Consider the following 25,001-nt stretch of genomic DNA (forward strand, 5'->3'; position numbering starts at 1 on the left):
AGTTCAGTTCAGTTCAGTTGCTCAGTCGAGTTCTATACTTTGTGACCCCATGGATGGCCAGGCTTCCCTGTCCATCACCAACTCCCAAGGCTTACTTAAACTCATGTCCATGGAGTTGGTGTTGCCATCCAACCATCTCATCCTCTGTCGTCCCCTTCTCCTCCCGCCTAAAAGCAATTGCTGCTGCTGCTAAGTCGCTTCAGTCGTGTCCGACTCTATGTGATCCCATAGATGGCAGCCCACCAGGCTCCTCAGTCCCTGGGATTCTCCAGGCAAGAACACTGGAGTGGGTTGCCATTTCCTTCTCCAATGCATGAAAGTGAAAACTCAAAGTGAAGTTGCTCAGTCATGTCTGACTCTTAGCAACCCCATGGACTGCAGCCTTCCAGGCTCCTCCATCCATGAGATTTTCCAGGCAAGAGTACTGGAGTGCATTGCCATTGCTGTCTCCCTAAAAGCAATTGAGAAGCTTGCAAAGTAGTAACTCTAGAAGATCAGTAACTTTGGTAAGATTTTCAAAATGTTATTCATATCTGCCCTAAGTACTCTTCCCCAGGAGGTGGAGTAAGAAGCAAAGCCTAAAAAGCTATTCAAATACAGAAAGATGTTTGTATGTCATACCACCTGATTTAGGAACTCATTCTATACACTGTGCATTAGTATCATTCTTATAATAATCATCATTCTTTTTCTTTTCAATGAGGAATTTAAGGTTATTCAGGGCTCTATTTCTCAACTAAAGGGAAGAAAACAACAGAAGCCCAGTCTTTTGGACAAAGAATTACACTTGGAAATTGAAGGCCTTTTAACTATTCCCTCCTCCAGTTTATCTAGGTCCAGACTCCAGATCCAGCCTTTTCCTTTTATACCTTGTCAACCACTGTGTTACTGGCAAATAACTACTGGCAAATGTGGAACATGACCAAAATATCATGGAGGAGGATGCATGAGATCATTAGCCCTGATCCCATTTTACTTTGGCAGGTTAGTAGTGTCAAAAGCCAAACATTTTTTGAGTGCTTACTCTGTGCTAGTCACCATGATAAACATTGGATTTTCAGTGGTTAAAACAGACATAATTCCCTATGGAAGACAGTGTTACTTCTCTTAACACTGGGATGTTTCTATCACTGGTCCAACCTCTCCTAGAGAGATTTCTTACTCCAATGCTCACCCTATTGGAACCTTTAATTTTGGAATGCTGTGTAATTATTAGTACTGTAACTTCTGTTTTAAACTACATAGTTAAGGAATTATTTTAATATTACTAATATGTTTCCAAATTTAATATTTTCCTTACCTTGGGGTGTTCTGAGTGTGTACTGTGAAAGGGTATCTGGAATTCTTCCATGACCTCTTGAGCTTCAGATAATGACTCATCTCTATTTGTAGTTGGTCCAAAATCACTGTGAAAAGAGCAGTTTTAAGACACTTAACAGGCTACTTTTCCTCTAAGATTTTTTTATTCTGTCCTGAAAAGTGCAATTTAGTTCACTTCTATAATAGTTACAACCAAATGGCCAAATTGCCTACCTTTCTGCATTCGGATATGTAATTATCTATATAAAACTAAAATAAACCAACAAAAGCCTATGCAATAGCAAGAGCACTGAAATGCTCAAACCAAGAAGTGATCTTATACATGTTTTAAATATTTTTTCCAGAAATGCTTATGAAATAAAAGGACTATGGCATATACAATAGCCTTCAATGGGCTAAATCCTATAATCAAGATGAAGAAATCTAAATCTGTCAACATTAGAAGCTTTTATTATACTACTTTTCTCTTAAATTCTTGCTATATTCATTTGTTGATATAATGTGGCAGCTATGTCAAACTGCTCTAGTGTCACCCTTAGGGAGCATAAATGAGCTGAGTTTTTAAATATATGTATTTTATACCCAATGATTATACCCACACACACTTTCTATGCTAATGACACTTATTTTTATTTTCCCTTGTTAGAAAGTTTAAAAAGTTTTCTGTCTTTTTCAAATTTAAGAAATTTAATTCAAATCTTCTAAAGTTTTTTGGTCTATTTTTATTCATCTCTTATGTAGATTTATTTAATTAAAATATCTTTTATACATAAGGCCAAGAAGTTCAGCCTTTAAATAAAAATTTTTAAAGAAATACAACTCTTATTCCGAAGATAAGGAAACATTAAAAGTTCATGAGGAAATATTTTACACTTTAATTTATAGGCAATTATCTTCCAAAAGATATTGATGAAAGTCTTTTACTGATGCAAAACAATAGTAATAGGTAACTGTATTTATTAAAGCCATTTGTTTTGTTTATTGTCTGAAGTTAATTTTGTTCTGTCTAATGCTATTTTAATTAAATTTACACTGCAAGGAGGTCAATGTTGTTAGATATTGGGTCAATATAGTTATGAGTCAGTTTATAATGACTCTCTTGCTCCTTTCTAGCAAAATTTAATGAACTATAAATTAAACCAGCTGAAATACCACTTGAAAATAGGACTGAGAATTATTTTAAAAAAATGAACATTCAAAGTAGGTTAACATCCCATGAGTGGAGTTGGGAACTGGTTTACTTCACACATATATAGTATCTGTGTGGGTCTGTATGTACGTCTGCGTTCATGTGTATATATGTGTTCAGTCCCTCACTCATGTCTCTTTGTGACCCCATGGACTGTAGCCCACCAGGCTCCTCTGTCCATGGGATTTCCAAGGCAAAAATACTGCAGTGGGTTGACATTTCCTCCTCCAGTGGGTTGACATTGACATTTTCTCCTCCAAGGGATCTTCCTGACTGAGGGATTGAACCCAAGTCTCCTGCATTGGCAGGTGGATTCTTTACCACTGAGCCACCTACCAAGCCCATGTATTCATACAATCAAGCTAACTTGAGTAAGAAAGGTCACTTATCAGAAAAAAAGAAGTTATACAAAAGGCTTATGCTTTCTCACATCAAGAGAAAATATCATCAAAGGTGATAGACACTTGGTGCTAATAATGAATTTAAGAAGGAAAACCTCAATAGCCTCCAAAATTGTAGATACAAAGTCTCAAAATCATTATGTCACTTCATTGGCAAGAATCTGATTCCTCTCATGGGTCCAATTATGGTATCTACAGATAAAATTTCCAAGTCCCACCAACTGGAAGATCCCGTTGACTCAATTATCATATTTTAACCATACAAGCTGAATGTTTGACAAACATATTGAAATATTCAACCACCTTATGACTCCATATTCCTGATGATTCAGAAAAATAAATTGTCCCTGAGGCATGTAAAAGGATGGTTCTCCCATTTGGGACATAGCCTGACTATCTCTTTCTTGGTCCTTTGTAATATGGGATTCTCAAATAACAACAACAAAAAAAAAGGATACTTAGGTTTTAACATCGGTCTCTTCCTCAGGTATGGGAAACAATAAAGGATAGTCTCTTCTTACACAAATCTTGTTTAATAAATGCAAAATTGACTTTTAGATCTACTGAATCATCTTTTTGCATCTTGAGGTTTTCTATTTGAATAAATGCAACTAGTATATCTAATGAATAAGCAAACCATCATCTAAAAGACATCATGTTTAAAAAATTAGGAAACAGCGTTCCAGAAAGTTGCTTAATTAATAAGTACTTTCTGCAGGCCTACACTGTATCGGGTATTAAGAAGGACCACAGGGAATATAGTAGTAATATTGGATCAGTGCATTTGAGACAGAAATATCTTACTTTCATGGAACTATCAATCTAGTAGAGAAGATAAGGACTGCATAGCAACAACTATGATACAAAGATATAAATTTTCAGAACTGAGGGAAAGTGGTCCACTACAACATAAATTTAGGTCACAAGGAAGGCAATTTTATTAGCTTTAAAATGCCCACATATGGCCCAAGCATCCATCACAAAATTTAAGATTTTGCACATTTGTATTTTAATATATAAGTCATATAGTTTTTAATTTGTGATGTGCAAATTTTTAAATTGTCAATATTTTGACAAAGGAAGAGAATAATATGACAGGAAGGAAGAGTAAACCAGTTGTCTGTTCTTTACAGGCAGCGACCCAGAGGAAAAATTGACATTCTACAAGCATTAGTTACTGCTTTTATTGGCAATTATTACTATTTCTTAACCTGTGCCAAGGTATATTGAGATCTCTATATTCTGAATATAGGTCAACAATCCCCAAATTGCATTTCTCAAAATACTAACTGTGAAACATGTGTCTTAGTGCTATATTTTAAAAAAGAAGCTTCTTTCAGTGTCAAACACATTTGGAAAATGCTTAGTTAGTCCTTCAGGGAGAATCTGCAGGACTTTTCTGAGGCTTTAACATGCTTCTCCAAGAGGACACAGCAGTTGCACAAATTATTTGAGCAGAGAAAATTCTTGTCTCTCAGTTCACTGAAAAATAATCTTTATAAAGTATGCAATTTGAACCAAGGTTGTTGTTTTTCAGTCACTCAGTAATGGCTTCTCTGTCCTTCACCATCTCTCGGAGTTTGCTCAAACTCATGTCCATTGAGTCAGTGATGCCATCCAACCATCTCATCCTCTGTCGTCCGCTTCTCCTTCTGCCTTCAATCTTTCCCAGCACCAGGGTCTTTTCTAATGAGTCGCCTCTTCGCATCAGGTGGCCAAACTATTGGAGCTTCAGCTTCAGCATCAGTCTTTCCAATGAACAGTCAGGATTGGTTTCTTTTAGGACTGACTGGTTTGATCTCTGTGTAGTCCAAGGGACTCTCAAGAGTCTTTTCCAACACCACAGTTCAAAAGCATTGAACCAAGGGACTTCTGTTAAGTCCAAGATTGGGTAGAATTCAGTCCATTGCCATTCCTAGCCAAGTCTATTTTAAATTGATAACTAATTCCTCACTTTTTGCTTCTTTCCCTCTTATCTTCTTCCATTTCTTACGCTGCTCTGTTTAAAAAGCATATGGAAAAAGTACCAAGTTGTACTTGGTAAAGTACCAAGTTGTTTGATGTTAGGGCAGTTAAGAGTTTCTCCAGAAGATCTAGTATTTTGAGAACTAATGCCAGTTTTCTTAGGATAAACACGTTCTGAGACAGTGAATCATCTTCTGAAAAGGAGAGAAGTAGACTAAAGGAAGATATAAATTGTGGATTGTTTTTGGGTTTCTCAAGTGGCACAGTGGTAAAAGAATCCACCTGCCAATGCAGGAGATGCAAGAGATGTGGGTTCAATCCCTGGATCGGGAAGATCCCCTGGAAAAGAAAATGGCAACCCACTCCAGTATTCTTGCTGGAAAAATTCCATGCACAGAGGAGCCTGGCAGGCTACAGTCCATGGGATCACAAAGAGTCAGACATAACTGAGCGTGAACACTTTAGATATGTTCCCCTTTAGTTTGTTTTTCTCTCTGAAATAAGCAATTAAACCAATTGCACTTTTACAAGTGCACTCTATAATATAGATATAAAGAAACACGTGGTCAAGGTAGCAGTGCCTACTTGTTCTTGAAGGAGAGAGAGTGGCATTCCAAATATGCTGAAAACATAATTTATCGATACAAATTCATTGTGTATCAGATTAAGAATTCTCCACAGCAGGACATTTCACTTATGAGAGTTTTTCTGAGATTTCAATTTCTCTTTCTATCATCCCATCTCATCCCAATTTTTCTTATGTTGCTGTGATGCAACAGTATTTTGGTTTGAGTAACTATCTGGGGTATGATTAGGATGCGGGGAATGAGATACTCATCTTAGGGACCGAATTCAAGGAGATGCCAAAAAAGAAAACACGAATCAAGATAAACAATATTTTAGTGACTGTTTCAAAACTAAAATTAATATTAAAAAATCCACAATGAACAAACCATAAAAAATGCTAAATAAGGATAGGATCATAATACTGATTTTTTCTTTTGTTCTGTTAGCTGAGTCTCCATATGGCTCAGCATGGCACTAGCACATGCCTCTTTAACCAGAATTTCCCTGAGTTTGCACTCTGTCACTTTCCACCTGAGGACACTTAGTTTGCAGGAGTTGATTGTTACATAACCCATATGAAAAAGCACATTTGAACACAAACGGTTTAATTCAACCACTTATTGTGTTATTTTTCTCAACTACCATACTAAGTACCGTACTTAGTAGCTAGATTAAACTGATTCCTTTTCTTTTTCTCTAAACTTGTGAACAGATATACCCTATGTGACAAGATCAATGGGCAACATGAATATTGCTTATTAGATCTCTGGTAGAAATTTCAAAGTCCAACAAAATTAACACAAGGTCAAAGAAAGAGTGCCAGATTCTGAACACTTCCACACTGCCTTATCTTCTCTCACGGAAAAAAAAAACAAAAAACATTATTCTAGACAAATAAAATAAAAGCAAAACCATGACATTAACTTTTCTTCTTTGGTAAACATATTACAAATATTTTGATCATTTTTCTAGAGGTTAGAATTAAGGATCTGGTTAGTTTTATCAGAAATAAATTTATGAACCATTATTCTACTGCCCTCTATTGTTAAAAAGTGAACAATAATGTCCTTGAACAGGGTGAAATATAGAGTGGAATGTCTTTTACCAAGGAATCCTATATATATCTGTCTCCAATATATATTGATCACCTCCAATATTCTTTGGAAGGGAAAACATGTGTAGTTTTTCTTTGGAAATTCAAAATCCATTAGGAATAGTTTTTATTTTGGCATATATACTTCAGTACATAATAAGACATTCTATTAAGTTTTATTAAAATTAACTTATTTATTTCAATAAAAATACTACACACATTGAAATATAACTGTGCAATACAGAAAAGTTCAAAGAAGAGACTAAAATACTTCCAAATCATATACTCATAAACACTAGTGGTATTTGATGCTATACTTCCAGAGTTTACTGTATACAATTTTACTTAAAAAAAATCAGGACTATCCCTAAGAAAACTTGAGTTTTTATTCAAACTAAAAGGCATTTCATCTTCTTCTTGATTGGTTCTTTCAAATATCTTAGGAATTCAATTGCTCAAGCATTTTGCATCATGCTAGGAGCAATGAGGACTATCATGAAAACTACACAACCTTGAGAAACATATCACAAGGACATATGAAACAACCAGCTACAGAACAACAATGACAGCATAATGTTATGAAAATAAGTTAAAAACTAAAGAAATGAAATACAGAACAGCAAATGTATTTAGTGGAGCTCACATTTCCTATGAAGATAGGGAAAGTTTGCTCATTCTGGAAAAAGCAAGAATGAAGAGAGGGCATAATGACATTCCTGCATATGTCAAGTGAAGGCTGAGTACAGGGAATGGTGGGTTGTACCACAGTGAGAATAAACATGATTCTAACTAAGGATAGTGAAACACACACATATACAAAACAAACAAAACAGAAAACAAAAAATTGACTTGGCTCACTCTAGACTGTGAGCTCCTTCAGTATAGTAACTATTCATAGCATTTGTGGCATTTTCAGATCAAGATGTAGTGATAATAAACAATAAGAAATGTTAAAGAGAAAGAGAAATGATATAAAGGAAAGGAAAGGAGGAGGGCATGATAAATGTGGTATAGGAGGGAGGAGGGAGAGTGGCAGGGAAAACAGAAAAAAAGGACAAAGAAGAGGATGGATGGAAGGAAGGGAGGAAAGTATGGGAGGTAGAGGCGTAATCATAGGGAATACTTAGAAGTACAATATTCATATATTCAGATATATGTGCTGCTTTGTTGGATAAAGAACGCAGTTAATAAAAAAGCCATACATGAAAAAGTAAATAAAACTTCATATTCAATCATTAATATACCAAGGCAGACACTGAATTTTGAGCAGCTGAATGACAGAATGAAAAGATACTTTGCCCTTGAGTGGTAAATGCAGGTACAAAACAAATAAATGTTGACATTACCTGATCATGCAGAATGATATTTACAATAACACATTATTGCTAATGATAATCTTCCTATAATTGTAATGTACGGGATAACATTTCCAAAACTCCCTAGTGTGCTTAATCTGTCTGCTATTCATTCATACATTTATTCTTAGAGGAAACATCTATTGTATATCTCATGTGTAAGGAGCATTGTTCCAGATCTAACAAGAAAGTGACGATTATTTCTTTGTATATGTACATGTGCTGCACCTTATTCCACAAAGGATTTAGGGCTAGAAAATGTGATTAATACATGATTGCTTCTCTTAAGAAGGTTATAGTCTCAGTGGTGATTATATGCATGCATAATAAAACAAAGCAAAATAATTAATCATCGTATAAAAACTCAAAGGAGGCTAAGTTGAATTCCAAGTTGCTGAACTGGGGAAGTCTTCAAGAAAGATATGGCATAAGAGCAGAAATGTGAAGGAATCCAGAAACCTAACAGGCCAAGGAGACATACATATACTGGGCACTTCCCACAGAAGGTGAAGTAGTTGATCAGAAATGGGCTGGTTTCAAGAAACAACAAAACTGAGAATGTGACTACAGTCAGATGGCCCATGGTAAGTAGACAATAGTGGTGATGTATTTGCAGCACTGGAGGGTATTAGAAAAATTAAGGAGATGTAAATTATTGGCCGGGAGAAATATCAATAACCTCAGATATGCAGATGACACCACCCTTATGGCTGAAAGTGAAGAGGAACTAAAAAGCCTCTTGATGAAAGTGAAAGAGGAGAGTGAAAAAGTTGGCTTAAAGCTCAACATTCAGAAAACTAAATTCATGGCATCTGGTTCCATCACTTCATGGTAAATAGATGGGGAAACAGTGGAAACAGTGAGAGACTTTATATTTTGGGGCTCCAAAATCACTGCAGATATTCATTACAGCCATGAAATTCAGTTCAGTTCAGTTCAGTCGCTCAGTCGTGTCCGACTCTTTGCGACCCCATGAATCGCAGTACCCCAGGCCTCCCTGTCCATCACCAACTCCCAGAGTTTACCCAAACCCATGTCCATCGAGTCGGTGATGCCATCCAACCATCTCATCCTCTGTTGTCCCCTTCTCCTCCTGCCCCCAATCCTTCCCAGCATTAGGGTCTTTTCCAATGAGTCAACTCTTCGCATGAGGTGGCCAAAGGATTGGAGTTTCAGCTTTAACATCGGTCCTTCCAATGAACACCCAGGACTGATCTCCTTTAGGATGGACTGGTTGGATCTCCTTGCAGTCCAAGGGACTCTCAAGAGTCTTCTCCAACACCACAGTTCAAAAGCATCAATTCTTCGGCGCTCAGCTTTCTTCACCGTCCAACTCTCACATCCATACATGACTACTGGAAAAACCATAGCCTTGACTAGACGGACCTTTGTTGGTAAAGTAATGTCTCTGCTTTTAAATATGCTATCTAGGTTGGTCATAACCTTCCTTCCAAGGAGTAAGCATCTTTTAATTTCATGGCTGCAATCACCATCAGCAGTGATTTTGGAGCCCCAAAAAATAAAGTCTGACACTGTTTCCACCGTTTCCTCATCTATTTTCCATGAAGTGATAGGACCAGATGCCATGATCTTAGTTTTCTGAACGTTGAGCTTTAAGCCAACTTTTTCACTCTCCTCTTTCACTTTCATCAAGAGGCTCTTTAGTTCTTCTTCACTTTCTGCCATAAGGGTGGTGTCATCTGCATATCTGAGGTTATTGATATTTCTCCCAGCAATCTTGGTTCCAGCTTGTGTTTCTTCCAGCCCAGCATTTCTCATGATGTACTCTGCATATAAGTTAAATAAGCAGGGTGACAATATACAGCCTTGATGTACTCCTTTTCCTATTTGGAATCAATCTGTTCTTCCATGTCCAGTTCTAACTGTTGCTTCCTGACCTGCATACAGGTTTCTCTCAAACTACCACACAATTGCACTCATCTCACACGCTAGTAAAGTTATGCTCAAAATTCTCCAAGCCATGCTTCAGCAATATGTAAATCGTGAGCTTCCAGATGTTCAAGCTGGTTTTAGAAAAAGCAGAGGAACCAGATATCAAATTGCCAACATCCGCTGGATCATCGAAAAAGCAAGAGAGATCCAGAAAAACATCTATTTCTGCTTTATTGACTATGCCAAAGCCTTTGAATGTGTGGATCACAATAAGCCATGAAATTAAAAGATGCTTATTCCTAGGAAAGTTATGACCAACCTAGACAGCATATTAAAAAGCAGAGACATTACTTTGCCGACAAAGGTCCTTCTAGTCAAGGCTATGGTTTCTCTAGTGGTCATGTACAGATGTGAGAGTTGGGCTATAAAGAAAGCTGAGCACTCAAGAATTGATGCTTTTGAACTGTGGTGTTGGGGAAGACTCTTGAGAGTCCCTTGGACTGCAAGGAGATCCAACCAGTCCATTCTGAAGGAGATCAGTCCTGAGTGTTCATTGGACGGTCTGATGTTGAAGCTGAAACTCCAATACTTTGGCTACCTGATGGGAAGAGCTGACTCATTTGAAAAGACCGTGATGCTGGGAAAGATCGAGGGCAGGAGGAGAAGGGGACGACAGAGGATGAGATGGTTGGATGGCTTCACCGACTCAATGGACACGAGTTTGGGTCGGCTCCGGGTGTTGGTGTTGGACAGGGAGGCCTGGCATGCTGCAGCTCATGGGGTCGCAAAGAGTTGGACACGACTGAGTGACTGAACAGAACTGAACTGAAATTATTGGCAGTTAAGAATATCAAATGAAATTTGGATTTTATTTTCTATGAAAATAAGATTTCTATTCAAGAGGAGGATATTTAAAAAGGTTTTATGAAGCAACAAATGCTAACAAGAGTACAAAAGTGAGTTACAGAAATAACACGTGGGAATCAGACAGACCATAGAGAAGTCTATTGTAACATTCCAAAGTAGCTATGACTAAGGCTTTAATTTAGGTTTTTGTGCTGGAAAAAAATGCAGAATTTAAAGAATCAACTAAATTTAATGACCAATTTATTGAGAGACAGTAAGTATAAGGAAGAAGTTAAAAAGATAATATTTCTAGCTTTAGTAACCAAGTAGTTAATGACTTCAGAGGAATCTTACACTTCAGAAGAGCAATTAATTAAATTTTTTGGAAAGTGATTTTTTGGACAAGTGGGATATTTAAAAGAAGATATTACACAAACAGCTATAAATAGAGATTAAAAAGACATTAGGATTGCACGTACAGATTTAGAAGTCATCTTCATCAAGGAGATTTTAAATCAAGCAACTGGACTGAAAGAGATTTCTCCAGGAGAGGATGCTAAACCAGAAGAAATAAGATGAAGATACAACCTGGAGAACACCTATACTTTAAGAGCAAATAGAGGTATGAAGAAGTTTAAAAAAAAAAAGATATGGGTCAGTACAATTTGATTTGTTGCTGATTTATACTGCAGGTTATTAAAAGACATTTTTATTATATTAGACATATGTGTTATGTTATTCTGTCAGGAATAAATGTGACCCTGAGCAGCTAGCATGACTTTATCTATAGCAATTTTTATATATTTTTTTTTTCCAAAGGAGAACTCAGAGGCAAAACTGTGGCTTGGTTCTTCTAAATGCATGTTCTTTTTGTTATTTTATTTATTAAATTATCATGTAATACAATTAACTTTTTGGTATGTATATCCATGTATTTTAAAATAAATATTTATGTAAACATCACCATAATCAAGATACTTAACAGTTTCATGATGCGGAAACTTTCTCACACTGCCTCATTTTGCAATTGTATCCTTCTTTCATCCCAGCCTCTAGCAGCCACTAATCTATTCTCCATCACTACAGTTTTGCTTTCTTCCAGAAAGTCTTCTAAATGAAATCATACACTACAGACCTTTGAGGACTGGCTTCTTTCTCACATCTTGTTCCACAGAGAAGCTCTGTCCCACATCTAAAAGGAATCCCATGGGTAAGAGAATAGGCAGACAGTGGAGAGGATATATTCAAAGAGATAACGTCTACAAAATTCCAATTTTTGTGAAAAATATAAATCCTCGGCACGATGCCTTTGAGATACATGCATGATTTTGTATGCATCAGTAGTCCATTCCTCTCTATTTCTGAGTGGTATTCCCTGTATAGATATACCACAGTTTTATCTATTCACTCATTGAAAGACATTTGCATTTTTCCAATTTTTGTCAATTACAAATAGCACTGCTATAAACACTCATATACAGGTTTTGTGTGATTATAACCTCATTTCTCTAAAGTAAACACCAAGAAAGGAATTTCTGGGTCATAAAGTAAGAAACTGCCAAATGCTTTTTGGTGACATTTTATATTCCCACCAGCATGTGAAATTGCAAGCTTCTCCGCATCCTTACAGATATCAGGTACTGGCTGTTAGATATTTTAATGAGTATGAAATGCTATTGCATTGTGGTTTTAATTTTTATTTCACTAATGGCTAACAGTGTCAAATATCATTTCCTTTGTTTATTTGGCATGTATGTATATGCTTTGGTGAAGTCGTGTGTAAGGTTAAAGGGCATTTATTTTACATAATATATCAACACTTGGCTCTATTTTTTTCCATATCTTTTCCCCCTCAATCTTTTGCCTGGTTTTAAGTGTATCCATTCTTTATTATATGCCCTCTAATAAGCCACTTTAAATATTTGTGAAACACATTTTGGGAATTGGATGAGAGAAAGAAAAATTCATGGTTACATATACATAGTTAAATATGCAAGAAATGCAATCCTTCCTGCAATTAAAAACTAGGGAAAATTAATTTAATTCTCTCAAGGGCATTTCTAGTTTACCAAATCAGACTTGTAATTATGTAGTCGTATGAACGGAACTTGGATAAGAGATGGGAACAGAAAGAGTCCTATTTTTTCTTTTTATAGAAAGAATTATTTTGATGGGTAAAAAAGACAAAATGGAATCTGGAACATGTTAATCAATGAAATCCACATTTGCACAAAAGTGCTATAAATTCCAACAGAATGCTTAGTTTTTCTTTTTAGGAGAACTGAAAGCCTTAGGGTAAGAGATGCCTTGTAAATAAATATTATTATTTCCCTAGGCTCTGAAGAGATGTTCTGGAACATCAGCCAGAGTTTAATTAAAGAGTCTCAGCACTGTCTAACCTGTCTTGTGCAGCTTTCTCAGGCTGCTTGAAGAACTGTCCAGCAAATGAATTGTTGAAAACCAATGTGGCATTTATGCTATAATTAGCACAAATAAATCTGTAATACTACGGCAGACCTTATGACTTTCACTTTACATTTGGTTGCATATCACTGGTTAATGCACAGCAGTGAAAATTTCCCAAAGAGAGGAAAAATACTAAACCCAAAGGCATATCTCTTTTATCTCCTCCAGTTGATATCACATATCTTAAATCCTAAAAATCAGGCATCACAATCTAAAAACACTACTTTCTACAGAGCTAATCAGATAATAGCTTTGGGAATTATACAAGAATAAATGCTATACCTTAGAGAAAAAAAATAAAATACAGGTCAGAGAACTAGATTGGAAACATAAAACATGTCTTATTCAAATTTTGAGAAGTTTTCAACACTTTCCTGTGTAATTTAAGTAGTTATTTTTATCACAACTTCATCAGATCTTCTGCAGAGAGGTTTTCAAGAAAAAAAAATTTTGCAATGGAAATTTTAAACATAATGATAAGAATTTGTGTTTACAAATAATAAAATGATATTAACTGCGCCTGTGCTTTTCTATGGAAAAATAATGCATTTTGTTGAATTTATTTAAATTATCTTTATGCAGAGCAATGTTTCTGGCAGGTTCAAATCAAACTTTAACTTGACATCTATTAAAATACACATCTTAAAATTGCTTGCTGATATTAATTTTTTACATTGAGTAAATGCTTAATTTCCCTTTAAAATACCTTTTTTATTAATCAGTATTTAAATTAAAATATCAATTCACATTAATATCTTGCCTGTAGCCAAAATTCCAATCTTCATTACCCATGTTACTATTTTGCTAGAGATAATTAAAGGAAGAATGAGATATCATATACCCCTTCTTAAAATTCACAATGCACTTTACAATGATGACTTCAATATTTTCCCATGCATTAGAAAGCTTATGCAGCAATTATTCAGTCTCCTCCATTTTCTGGTGATGCTTCATCATTACAAAGTGGAAAGAAAAGAAAACATAATTTGAGCAAGAAGGTCAGGCACTGCATGCTGAAAAAAAAAAAAAAAAAAACAGACAGAAAGGGAAGTTCTGTTGGCTTTGAGATATTCTGAAGGAAATCAAGCCAGGCATATCAGACTGAATGATCTCAAAGTCCAGCTGTGATGTTCACAAAATATCAGGAGAAGGCAGTGAGCAAGGAACATGAAGTGAGACTTAAAAAGAGCCTGCCATGATCAGAGATAGCACTTCTTCCTTTTCCTCAAGGTAATGAAAAGAAGGAAGAAAGGAATGAAAGAGCAACAGAGGGAGGGAATTATATTTATTACATATATATATATAATATATACATGTATAAAATTTAGATAATAAAATAAACAATGATCACACATGTATGAACTCTGTATTCACAACTGTTAGGTGAACACTGAAAACCAAACCATAAGTGCAAAATTAGTAGGAAATTAGATAGCCTGGATATTTCTTCAGAGATAGCATTAGCCTTTTAGCATAATCTTTTGAGACTGACTAATATTAAGTTTTTTTTTCTGGAACTCTCTTGATTTTTCGATTATCCAGCTGATTTTGGCAATTTGATCTCTGTTTCCTCTGTCTTTTCTAAATCCAGCTCGAACATATGGAAGTTCACGCTACACATATTGCTGAAGCCTGGCTTGGAGAATTTTGAGCACTACTTTACTAGCGGGTGAGATGAGTGCAATTGTGTGGTAGTTTGAGCATTCTTTGGCATTGCCTTTCTTTGGGATTGGAATGAAGACTGACCTTTTCCAGTCCTGTGGCCACTGCCGAGTTTTCCAAATTTGCTGACATATTGAGATCAGCACTTTCACAGCATCATCTTTCAGGATTTGAAATAGCTCAACTGGAATTCCATCACCTCCATTAGCTTTGTTCGTAGTGATGCTTCCTAAGGCCCACTTGACTTCACATTCCAGGATGTCTGGCTATAGGTGAGTGATCACACCGTCGTGATTATCTGGGTCGGGAAGATCTTTTTTGTACAGTTCTGTGTATTCTTGCTACCTCTTCTTAATATCTTCTGCTTCTGTTAGGTCCATACCCTTTCTGTCCTTTATTGAGCCCATCTTTGCATGAAATGTTCCCTTGGTATCTCTAATTTTCTTGAAGAGATCTCTAGACTTTCCCATTCTATTGTCTTCCTCTATTTCTTTGCATTGATCACTGAGGATGGCTTTCTTATCTCTCCTTGCTATTCTTTGGAACTCTGCATTCAAATGGATATATCTTTCCTTTTCTCTTTTGCTTTTTGCTTCTCAGGACAGGAAGCAACAGTTAGAACTGGACATGGAACAACAGACTGGTTCCAAATAGGAAAAGGAGTACGTCAAAGCTGTATATTGTCACCCTGCTTATTTAACTTACATGCAGTGTACATCATGAGAAACGCTGGGCTGGAGGAAGCACAAGCTGGAATCAAGATTATCGGGAGAAATATCAATAACCTCAGATATGCAGATGACACCACCCTTATGACAGAAAGTGAAGAGGAATTAAAAAGCCTCTTGATGAAAGTGAAAGAGGAGAGTGAAAAAGTTGGCTTAAAGCTCAACATTCAGAAAACTAAGATCATGGCATCCGGTCCCATCACTTCATGGGAAATAGATGGGGAAACAGTGGAAACATTGTCAGACTTTATTTTTTGGGGCTTCAAAATCACTGCAGATGGTGACTGCAGCCATGAAATTAAAAGACACTTATTCCTTGAAAGGAAATTTATGACCAACCTAGACAGCATATTAAAAGGCAAAGACATTACTTTGTCAATAAAGGTCCGTCTAGTCAAGGCTATGGTTTTTCCAGTAGTCATGTATGGATGTGAGAGTTGGACTATAAAGAAAGCTGAGCGCCGAAGAATTGATGCTTTTGAACTGTGGTGTTGGAGAAGACTCTTGAGAGTCCCTTGGACTGCAAGGATATCCAACCAGTCCAACCTAAAGGAGATCAGTCCTGGGTGTTCATTGGAAGGACTGATGTTGAAGTTGATACTCCAATACTTTGGCCACCTAATGCGAAGAGTTGACTCATTTGAAAAGACCCTGATGCTGGGAAAGATTGAGGGCAGGAGGAGAAGGGGACGGTATGGTTGGATGGCATCACCAACACAATGGACCTGAGTTTGGGTAAACTCAGAGAGTTAGTGATGGACAGGGAGGCCTGGCGTGCTGCAGTTCATGGAGTCACAAAGAGTCAGACACGACTGAATGACTAAACTGAACTGAACTGAGTATTAAGTTTATCTTTTATTAGAAGTCAGTTCTCAAAGTGCAGTTTTTGGACTAGCAGCATCAGCAACACCTGGGAACTTAGAATTGCCAATTCACAGATTCCACTCTAGACCTATTGAATCAGAAGGCTTGCACTGGAGAGTTAAGCCATCTGGATTTTAGCAAGCCCTTCAGAGGTTTCTGATGCACACTGAAATTTGAGAACCACTGTTCTAGGTAAAACTGTGGTATACTGAGAGAGTCTAGGTGTAGCTCTTTATTTATTTGGTCATCTGTTTATTGAGCATCTACTAAGTGTCAGACAGGCACTAGAGATATCGTGAGCAATGTAATATGGTCCCTAAATTTGTGAAATTTATAATCTACAGACAACAGACAAAAAGTAAGCAAATAATTAAATATTTTAATTATTTAATAATAAATATATATATATGCAGGTATGCTCAGTTTCTCAGTTGTGTCTGACTCTTTGTGACCCCATGGATGGAAGTCCACCAGGCTCCTCTGTCTATTGGATTTTCCTGGAAAGAATACTTGACTGGGTTGCCCTTTACTTCTCCTCCAAGGGATCTTCCCAACCCAGAGATCAAACTCATGTCCCGTGTGTATCCTCCACTGACAGGTTGATTCTTTACCACTGAGCCACCTGGGAAGCCCACCTAGGAAACAGCCTTAAAACAGGGCGCTAGAATAGAAATATTAGCAGGAGAACTACTTTAAGTGGTGTGGTCATGGAGGTCTTTCTAAGGAAGTGATATAATGCCTGCTGGTGAGAATATGGTCTGTGAATAACAAGATCAGCACTGCTTAGGAGTTGCTTTGAAATACAGACTCTCAGGGTGCTCCCCAGACTTAATGAATCAGAGTCTCCCTTGAACAAAGTCTCCAGGCATGAGATTTCATAAGTATGAGAATAAGCACTGTTGTAAAGTAAAAGAAGAAAATCCTGGTGGTGGGATGGCTTGGCCCAGTCAGGTACATTTTCATGTGCAGTGGCCCTGTAACCAGGAAAAATTTGTCGAGTTTAGAGCCTCTGTGGAATTTAAACATTGACTCCTATGCAACCAGATTAACTCCAAGCAGAAGCAGATGAGGTAAGATACTCTGCCACTTATTATCATTTTAAACACAGGACATCCCCATTCATTCTTCTAGTAAATTTCATATTATAAAAAGTATCTGTAAGGAAATTTAATTTCCAACCTTTATTGACAAAGTAGTGTGGTCACATTCTGATTATCTTTGTTACTTGAATTATATATGACCACTTATAGTTTGATTGACTCACGATAAGGAAAAAATAGATGAGTCACTTAAATAATTTTAAATTTAATTTATTCATTTGACTTGAAATTTTGATACTGCAATAACTGTTACTGTGATAAAGTTTATGTTCATAATAGAATCTAACTCAACTCAGAGAGCAGTAAATTCCAGGGAGTTAGTTTTTTTCTGAGTTCACTTACTGTGATATGTAATTTTTGATACAGCGATAGTCAATATGAGACTTGGAAATGAGAAAGAGAAATAAAGAGCTGGGAAATAATAATATTAATAGCTCCACCTACTGATGACTACTATGTATACCACTGAGTAAACACTGTACATACTTACACAATTAACAATACAAAGAATCTTATAAGATTTGTATTCTCTACACCATTTTTTAGGTGCAAATACTAAGAAATTGATTATTTTAGCAGGTTTGTACAGGAGAACAAAATGATGAGGACAGGTGGCAGGTAGTGAGGGGCTGTTGGACTGAGTGGCAGAATTTAAACTCAAAGGTGTAGGATTTCAAAAAACTACTGAAATACAGTGTTTTCAAAGCCTTCCATTTTTTGTACTTCTATTGGATTTTGCTATACCCAAATGAGTGAAAATCACTTTGTCTCATTCTCATAAAATTTTCTATTGATAGAAAATGCACTAAAATAAATTAAACAAAATGTTGTTGTTGTTGTTCCATTGCTAAGTCACATCTGATTCTTTGCGATCCCATGGACAGCAGCATGTCTGGCTTCCCTGTCTTTCACTGTCTCCCAGAATTTGCTCAAACTTATGTTACTTGAGTTGGTGATGCCATCCAACCATCTCATCCTCTACTGCCCCCTTCTCCTCCTGCTCTCAGTCTTTCCCAGCAGCAGGGTGTTTTCCAGTGAGTTGGCTCTTCTCATCAGGTAGCCAAAGTATTGGAGTTTCAGCTTCAGTAACAGTCCTTCAAATGAATATTTAGGGTCCTTCCTTTAGGACTGACAGGTTTGATCTCCTTGCAGTCAAGTGATTCTCAAGAGTCTTCTCCAGCACTACAGTTTGAAAGCATCGATTCTTTGATACTCAACCTTCTTTATGGTCTAACTGTCACATCTGTACATGACTATTGGAAAAACCATAGTTTGACTATACACACCTTTGTCAGCAAAGTGATGTCTCTGCTTTTTAACACACTGTCTAGGTCAGACCTGACTGAATGACTAAGCTCAGCACAGCACAGGTTTGTCACAGCTTTCCTTTCCAAGAGCAAGTATCTTTTAATTTCACGGCTGCAGTCACTGTCTGCAATGATTTTGGAGTCCAAGAAAATAAAATCTGTCACTAAACAAAATGAGGCTGTGTAATTCTATCTAGGCACTGTTGTTTACCTGATACTGATGACCACAAATTCTGAGGACAACTCTATAAAATATAAATCTTGTGTTCGAGAAAGTGAAAGTAATGATCACCAGAGTCATGCTTTCTTCTGGAGATAATTCTGGTTGAGCAAGATTGAACAGGGAATAATTTTCCCACCCTCAATGTTATTTAATGCCAATTCTATAAATCACTTAAACTCTCTTTTATTGTCAGAGTCGAGTATCCCCTAAGTTGAGAAATATTAGATGATATCTTATGTTCACATGTTGAAAAAAACCACGTCTCACTAAATTTCAAGGACTATGTATACTATCCATATATGGGCAGAATTACACAGAGGTTAAGAATGAAATCTTGAGTTCAGCACTGCTCTGTCATGTATTAGCTGGAAAACCATGAATAAATAACTAATTCAAGCCATAGTTTCCTAAGGATAATTGAAATAATAAATGTACATAACTGATAGCAATGTTGGGGAGTTAAATGAATAAAAAACAGGTAAGATTTAGTATGGTGACTAGTCTAGAGTAAATATCCAATGAATAGTACCATCATAATAATTCTATTATCTGCTAACAGTAGGCTAACAGGCAAGAAGCGTCAAATTTTTAAAAGTATGCTACTCTTCATATGAAAATTAAGCTATAAAATGACAAGTAAGGACATGTTTTCATTGAAGATTTTAAATATGATTTCCATCAGAAAGGTCACTGTATGCAAATAGGTTATTGGTATGACTATTTAAAAACTTCATGCTGCAAGTTTGGAGTGAATTTGGAATCATATCAGTTTCAGTGATACTTGGATTTATTTGATTCTCTCAGCACAGGATACCATTTTATTATTTTGGTTTCTGCTACCAGCCTTCACAGTGCCTATCTGCCATTGTCCTCAGAATGATACATTGATTTGGTTGATCATCATGATGATATGGCTGAAAATTTGTCAGTTGTATATTTAAATTTTTTTTCTAGTACTTTGGACCTTGTCAGAAAATCAGAAGAGATTCATTTTAAAGAATCTCACAGACCTCAAAAAAAAAAAAGGATTGTTCTGTCATTCATAGGACTATTTATAAGAACCACATTATACAAAAAATAAAATATCCTTACTAGGTATGATTCAAATTATAACCATTCAAATGGGTCTTTACTAAACCAAACAACACATTCTGTGCATTTGTCTGCTATGTTCTCAGCTCTAGTCTTAGGAATAAATAACATATTTGCGGAATTTTTAATATATGGTACACATATCATGACATTAATAAAAATGGCAATATAAAGAATGACTTACACCAATTTATTCAGTGATATAATAGTTAACATTAAGTCAATACAGTGAACTTGAGTTCTATTCTAAGCTATGTTATACGTATTAACTCATTTAATCCTCTCTGAAAGCCTATGAGTAAGTAATCAGATTATCCCTTTTATAGATGAAACAGATACAAAGAACAAAAAACAAACAAAAAAAGTAATACAGCCAAAGTCACACAGCTTGTAAGAGATGCCATAAGGTTTAAACTCAGGCATTTAAACTCATAAATTATTATGACCTCATAATTTTCAAAAATAATATTAATAACACTTTTCAAGTTTTCCTATGTAAGCTAGATATATATTTAACATCAATTTTTACAAACTTCCCTGGACTTCCCTGGTAGCTCAGACGGTAAAGCATCTGCCTACAATGTGGGAGACCTGGGTTCAATCCCTGAGTCGGGAAAATCTCCTAGAGAAGGAAATGGCAACCCACTCCAGTATTCTTGCATGGAAAATCCCATGGATGGAGGAGCCTGGTAGGATATAGTCCATGGGGTAGCAAAGAGTCGGACACGACTGAGCGACTTCACTTTCTTTCTTTTACAAACAACCTTGCTATTTCTGTCCTAAATCATGTACATCATAATGGATGGAAAAGCAGGACACAATAAGAAGATGTTTCAGAAATTTATTCTCAAATTTTATATACTCCAGTATTGAGTCTAGCCTGCTTTCACTGTGATGAACCTTTTTTATCCAGAGTATTTAGCTTTTAGGACTCATGTCCCTCAAAGCAAATTTCTTCTACATTCAGGCACCTAAGATTAACCTTGCTTACTATACCCAAGACAAGTACCTTCTCTGAGGTTCACTTAGATGTATTTCCAAACTGAAACCCATTCATATTTCTTCATATGGGAGTTCCTGTGCTTTCTTTCTGACCATCTGCCAGACTAATACCATTCTGACTAATGATCATTCTTTTTCGTACCCCACCAGTAAGAACTATGAGCTCTGGAACTAAATCATCAGTAACATCATACCTAAATCATTCTTTTTAAAAAATTTTAGTGACGTGTAAATATACCATATGATCACTTATCAGTAATATTTCATGAAGATGTCAATGCAAATGGCATAATTCTTGGGAATGATCAGAGCACTGATCTCCATTGCCCCCTTTTTCCTCCATGAACTATCCCTGCTACAGGAGGTCTGTTATCTCATTCCTCTGCCAAAGTTCATTGATCATTTCTAAGGGTCATGTATATTCCCACAAAATAACCCACTCTAACAAAAAATATGAAAATAATTAGAAGTAGTGATGGAAAAATCAAGACAACAAGAGGAAAATTAAAAGTATATCTGTAAAAAAGAAACAGAAAATAAACTTTGACTGTGTTCAGTATTTTCTATGTGCCAGTCATTAGGAAAAGTACTTTTCATGTATTATCTCACAAAATCCCTGTGCCATGAATCCCATGAATCCTGTAGTGTGCTTATTCTACAAATAAGAAAACTGAAATTCAGAGTATTTAAGTTGCTTGCCTAATGTGATACATTTTGTAAGTATCAAGACAGATATTTGAGTCAGTTGAAGTGAGGTGCATGAGCCTAGAGCCTATTATACAGGGTGAAGTAAGTCAGAAGGAGAAAAAGTCAATATTGTATATTAGTGCCTATATATGAAATCTAGAAAAATGGCTCTAATGAACCTATTTTCAGGGTAGGAATAGAGACACAGAGGTAGAGAATGGACTGGTGGACACAGCATGAGAAGGAGAGAGGTGGATGAACCGAGAGAGTAGCACTGACATATATACATGTTTAAATAGACAGCTAGTGGGAGGCTGCCGTATAACACAGGGAAATCGGCCCAGCACTCTGTGATGCCCTAGGGGGATGGGACCCGGGGGGTGAAGTGGGAGGCAGGCTCAAGAGGTAGGAGACATATTGTATACTTATGGCTGATTCACATCGTTGTATAGCAGAAACCAATACAACATTGTAAAGCAATTATCCTCCAGTTAAAAATAAATTTAAAAAATAAGTTAAAAAGAAAATTAAAAAAGACTGAGATATAAACAAAACTCAGTCTGACTTGAGAATAAATTATCTTAACTCTGCAGTTGGTAAATAATAGAACTGCATGCCTAGAAAAATAATAGTTCACAAGACTTAGAAATTTGGATTGTTTTTTAAATTATGCCATGTATTAAAATTAATAAAGTTAAAGTAATATCAGTAATATGTTCTATGTTGCAGCAAAGTAAATAGAAAATTATATTCATGATCAGAAATTCAAATTACACCTTGCAGAGTGATGTCTGGTTGAATGCAAATGAGCCTCACTTTGTAAAATGCCTATTGAAGAATTCAGTGTCAGCAAAAGTAAGACACTTATCATTGATTAGAAAAGATCTTAACATTTGTTTTGGATAAAAATAAGTTATCAACAGGAGATGAGTCAGTGCTATGAGGTGAGCTATTTTCTACTACGAGGGTGAGAAGTCAAAGTCACTTAAAAAGTTTGCTGAGCAAGTATGCAAAGTTCATCACATTTTTCACATTCTGCTTGATGGTGGTTGGTGACTAAACCACACTTGGAAGAAGTATTTTATTAGCAATAATTTAAAAATTCTGGCATTTACTAACTCAACTCTATTAGGTAAGTACCACAGGCTATGTATACATGACAGAACAATATATTACACATACACACATATACATGTAAGTTTGAATCGCAGATTTATCTCTTTTTGACTGTCCACATGACCTCAGATAATTCATTTAGCTTTTCTAAACTTTGGTTTCTCCTCTTTCAGATTGGAATAATATAAGAACCTTTGCCACTGGGTGGTTGATATTATGAAATAAGAAACATATGCAAAGTGCTTAGTACATTTTTCAGTAAACAGTAGCTATTAGCATTATCAGCATTATTTCCCTATTTCCATTCAAAATAGTTTGGTGCTCTTTAGTAGACAACTTGAAAGGTGATTTGATTGTGCTTTTGATGAAGCTGACTTATCTGGTTGAATCTGTCAAAATAATTTGTGGCTGTAGATTTAGCCTAAGCTTCATATACCCTAATATTTGGTCTCAGTTAGGCCAGATAATTAGATTTTTTGACAGCTGCTCCACTGGGTTATTTAAGATTAATGGCTTAATAGCTTTATACCTAACTTAACACCTTTCTTCAGAAGAACTAACTAGTGCAGGGAACTCCAATACCACTGCATTAAATAAAAGTGATCTTTGTAAATTCTTCTAAGTGAAGGCCTAGTATAAGAAGCACTTTTTATTGCTACTCTATTTTTTGTTTCCAGTCTCTCTTAGGGTTTTAGTTTTAAAGTATCCCTGAATAACAAATGTTCTCAAAGCTTCAGGCCACCAGCACAGAACATTAATATCCCATTACTACTGAATTTCAAACTATTTTATTACTCTCATATCCTTGTTCATCTGTCTGAGATATAATTATTAAAAACTGTCAAGCCATAATCACAATGATGCTATTTAAGTGATTGTTTTCTGCAGGGATGCTACGGTGGTTTTTGAGCAAACAGAAAAAAAAAAAAAAAATCAGGAGACATTTCAAGCAATATACTTCCTGATTCTCTCGGTGAAGCATATGCAACACTTCAAGTCATAACTTATTTTCATACTAAGAACTGTTCCTGCCTCAGAACAGAATCGCCCAAGGGAACTTCTTGAGGAGATTTCCTGGTGTAGAAAAAAAGTCAGTCATACTCACATTCAATTTATTTCTGTCTTGGGACAGAAACACAACTCGGCCCACTCATAAAGTCAGAGGTCACTGTCTTCAATGTCTGTAGGTTCAGAGAGGTTAACAGCAACTTCTAACCTATAGTTGATGCCTGCTATGTAGGAACAGGGTCTGGTACTGCAGTATTTTGCCATTTTTTTCCCCATAGGAAGAAGGAAATCTTAGACTAATTGTGAATTTCTGGACTTACAAATGTCAGTAATGAATGCACATATTTAAGATATATTTTGTTTGTCACACTAAACTTTCAGACCAGACCTACCTAATGAGCTGCTGGATTAAGACTTCTGCTTTAGGTCCTGTATGACTGCCCAAATTCCTTTATTCAGAGATCCTAATCTGAGCATAAAATAGTGCTAGATAGTGAGATACTACATCATTTCACAGCTACCAAAGGCAGGATCTGTGCAGCTTATTACAGTTCTGTTCTTTACTAACCACTGGCTTAATGGAATCCATTGTAGGGAGGCCACTTTGACCAGAGGAACTGAGCTATTTCTCCCTATTGGGTGAACAGTGCTAATACCGTGACAATCAGTCAAAGAGCTATCATCTCTTAAAATCTTTTCTTGGTCTCTCTCCTTTAATTGCTGATAATGGAACAATAATAATCCTCTTTGGCTGGGTTCTGCATATCTCTTTCTATGACTCCATTCATATTAATATTATTCTAGACCAGCAAGTATCTGAAAGAACTGTCAGTGATAATATATCTGAACCTTTATCATAGGTCTGTATTATTAGTTTTTTTTTTTTTTCTTATCCCATGAATCAACTACCAGTTCCTAATGATCTTTTAGGAAACTGTGAACCAAGAACAATGAACAATGGCTTTCCAATCACTTTCTGAACTGAATAAATTTTTTCAAAATAACTATTTTACCCAGAAACTAGGTATGTAAAAAGATAGAAAGAACTACTCTTAATGAAGAGAAAACTCTCTTACTATCAGCCATTCTGTTTCATTGTTTTTCTTTCTCTCTCTCT

General features: G+C 36.1%; 1 protein-coding gene across 2 annotated transcripts in view; it reads right to left on the reverse strand.

The window, feature by feature from the left end:
• The window catches only part of LOC145511417 (uncharacterized), a 733,827-nt gene that overhangs the window by 440,661 nt on the left and 268,165 nt on the right, over positions 1 to 25,001 (reverse strand). For both annotated transcript variants that reach the window (XM_081504622.1, XM_081504623.1), the window contains exon 5: positions 1,301 to 1,406. In XM_081504622.1, the coding sequence (XP_081360748.1) occupies positions 1,301 to 1,406 (106 nt within the window). The remainder of the gene's footprint in view (positions 1 to 1,300; positions 1,407 to 25,001) is intronic.

Source organism: Giraffa tippelskirchi, chromosome 6 (genome assembly GCF_054371585.1).
Source record: "Giraffa tippelskirchi isolate mGirTip1 chromosome 6, T2T-mGirTip1v1.2.pri, whole genome shotgun sequence".
Lineage (NCBI taxonomy): Eukaryota > Metazoa > Chordata > Mammalia > Artiodactyla > Giraffidae > Giraffa > Giraffa tippelskirchi.